Genomic DNA, 2152 nt, shown 5'->3' with positions numbered 1-2152 from the left:
AATCACTCGTACGCACAACTTAAGAACAAATCTGTGCGTACGAACGGTTTTTGCATGAGGCCCAATGTTCTCCGAAATTTACTTTAAGAAACCTCTATTTTTGCTGTCCTTAACTCATTTATTTAGCTTTCAGCTACTGCCTTGCTAATTTTAGCTTTCAACTAAATTTAGCTTTTAGGTCCAATTTTCCAAAATTTAGTTGTTAGTTTTAATTTTGCCAATGTAGTTTTTATTATGTTCTGTTAATTTCAGCTTTTAACTACAGTTTTGCTCTTATTAGCTATTAGCTAGGACTTTCTAGCTTTTAGACGCATTTTTAACTATGACTTCGTCATTTTTAGCTTACAGCAATGGTTCTGCTAAATGGTAGCTTTTTACAACAATTTTGCATTTTAAAGTTTTTAGCAAATGTTTTGCTGTTTTTAACTTTTAATTATTGTTTTGTGAAATCTAGCTTTTAGTAATTTTTTTCTGCTTTTAAATTTTGCCAATTGTTTTTCTTACTGCAACTTTTGGATATAATATTGCTACATTTTATCTTTTACCTACAGCTTTGCAAATTACATTTTTCAGCTGCTATCAGTGGTGGACACAGTTCCCTTAAAGTACTAAAGCACTAATAGGGGAACTAATTTCCTGATTAGTGCTTTAGGGCTTTTGCTCATTTTAAAATTTATTAGTGGATTAGCACTTGCTAAATTTATAGGCTAAATTTAGAAGCTCTAACTGAGGTCTGTGAATGTTATTGATCAACGTAAATATCAACAGCTGAGGGTGAAAGCTGTCACACATTTTGTTCATATGTGTGTCACTTATCCACCAGGTGACATATTGACAATATATGAACTCAAATACAGTTGTGGAATGTCAATGATGAGTCTTAAGAGCAACATGGCAACATGTGACTCATGTTGTCTGTTGAATAATGTTCATGGGTTGACTTGGTTATTTTAGTGCTTTAGAATTAGCTTTTGCTAAAACTTTCAGGTCATTAGTGCTTTAGAATTAGGGGACCTAAATATTTGAGTTAGTGTTTTAGGGCTAGTGGAACTGATTTTTAGATTAGTGCTGCCCACCACTGTCTACAATATTATTACATTCTAGCCTTTTTGCTAATTTCAACTTTTTGCAACAGTTTTGGTGATTCTAGGTTTTAGTTCAGGTTTTGCTGATTTTTGCTTCAAGGTAAGCTTTTGTTTATTCTAAAGTTTTAGCTACCATTTTGATTATTTGAACTGATTGTCAATCAATTCATCAAATTACTGACAAGTCATTTAACACTCAGCATCAACACTGCATTATTACAGGAAGAACATTTTGTCTTATTCAATAAGTGATTTATGATCACTATGTAAATCATAAATTCGTAGGAAACTGTACTTATTTTCCCCACTTCTAAACCCAGTTATCTTTTATCTTGGGATGCTGAAGGCTATCATTAAAGACAGCACAACAGTATCTCTATATCTCGTCAGGAGCAGCTCTGCTCTGAGCGGAGGCGTAGCTTATTTCTGTTCAAACGTTTCTCTCTCTCTCCCCCACCCCCACCCTCATTACTTTAATTAATTTAGTCTCTTTCTGTTGTCTCTGCCTCACGTCATCTTAATTCTTTACCTGCAATAATGTGAAGCGTATTTCCAATTCAGTCACAAGCAGGTGACAGATCCTGGTCCCGAGCAGCTGGTGCAGCTTCAGCACGGCTCTCTCTGTATTTTTAGAAACAGAATTTGGCTCTTCTTTGTTTCCTTCACACCTTATCTGTGTCTGCAGGGTCTGGCTCATCTCCATGGGCACAAGGTCATCCACAGAGACATCAAGGGACAGAACGTCCTGCTGACCGAGAACGCCGAGGTCAAATTAGGTCAGTCTGCTGTTTCACCTGCACTTAGCTGAAGTAGGTTCAGAATTGGGTGGTCAGTAGGAGGTGTAAAGTTTCACTTGGCTAAAGACTTGCATTACTTTTCCTGTGTGACTTAACTTTCTGCTTTTATGCTTAAAACCAGCCTATTCATCCCTTTGTAACTCTGCCCACAGGGACTCTTTCCATCCTCTTTAAAGTCTAATAAAAAAAGGATTATTGTGTGTGTGTGTGTGTGTGTGTGTGTGTGTGTGTGTGTGTGTGTGTGTGTGTGTGTGTGTGTGTGTGTGTGTG

The 2152-nt window shown here is 36.6% G+C and overlaps 1 protein-coding gene across 1 annotated transcript in view; it reads left to right on the top strand.

The window, feature by feature from the left end:
* LOC106532311 (TRAF2 and NCK-interacting protein kinase) overlaps positions 1-2152 on the top strand; it is a gene marked incomplete at its 3' end in the record, with an annotated part of 119761 nt that overhangs the window by 83390 nt on the left and 34219 nt on the right. Inside the window, 1 exon segment of the mRNA XM_014028344.1 lies at positions 1771-1861. Within this exon segment, the coding sequence (XP_013883798.1) occupies positions 1771-1861 (91 nt within the window).

Source organism: Austrofundulus limnaeus, unplaced genomic scaffold, assembly GCF_001266775.1.
Source record: "Austrofundulus limnaeus strain Quisiro unplaced genomic scaffold, Austrofundulus_limnaeus-1.0 Scaffold749, whole genome shotgun sequence".
Taxonomy (NCBI): Eukaryota; Metazoa; Chordata; class Actinopteri; order Cyprinodontiformes; family Rivulidae; genus Austrofundulus; species Austrofundulus limnaeus.
This window is presented reverse-complemented; position numbering and strand designations above follow the sequence as displayed.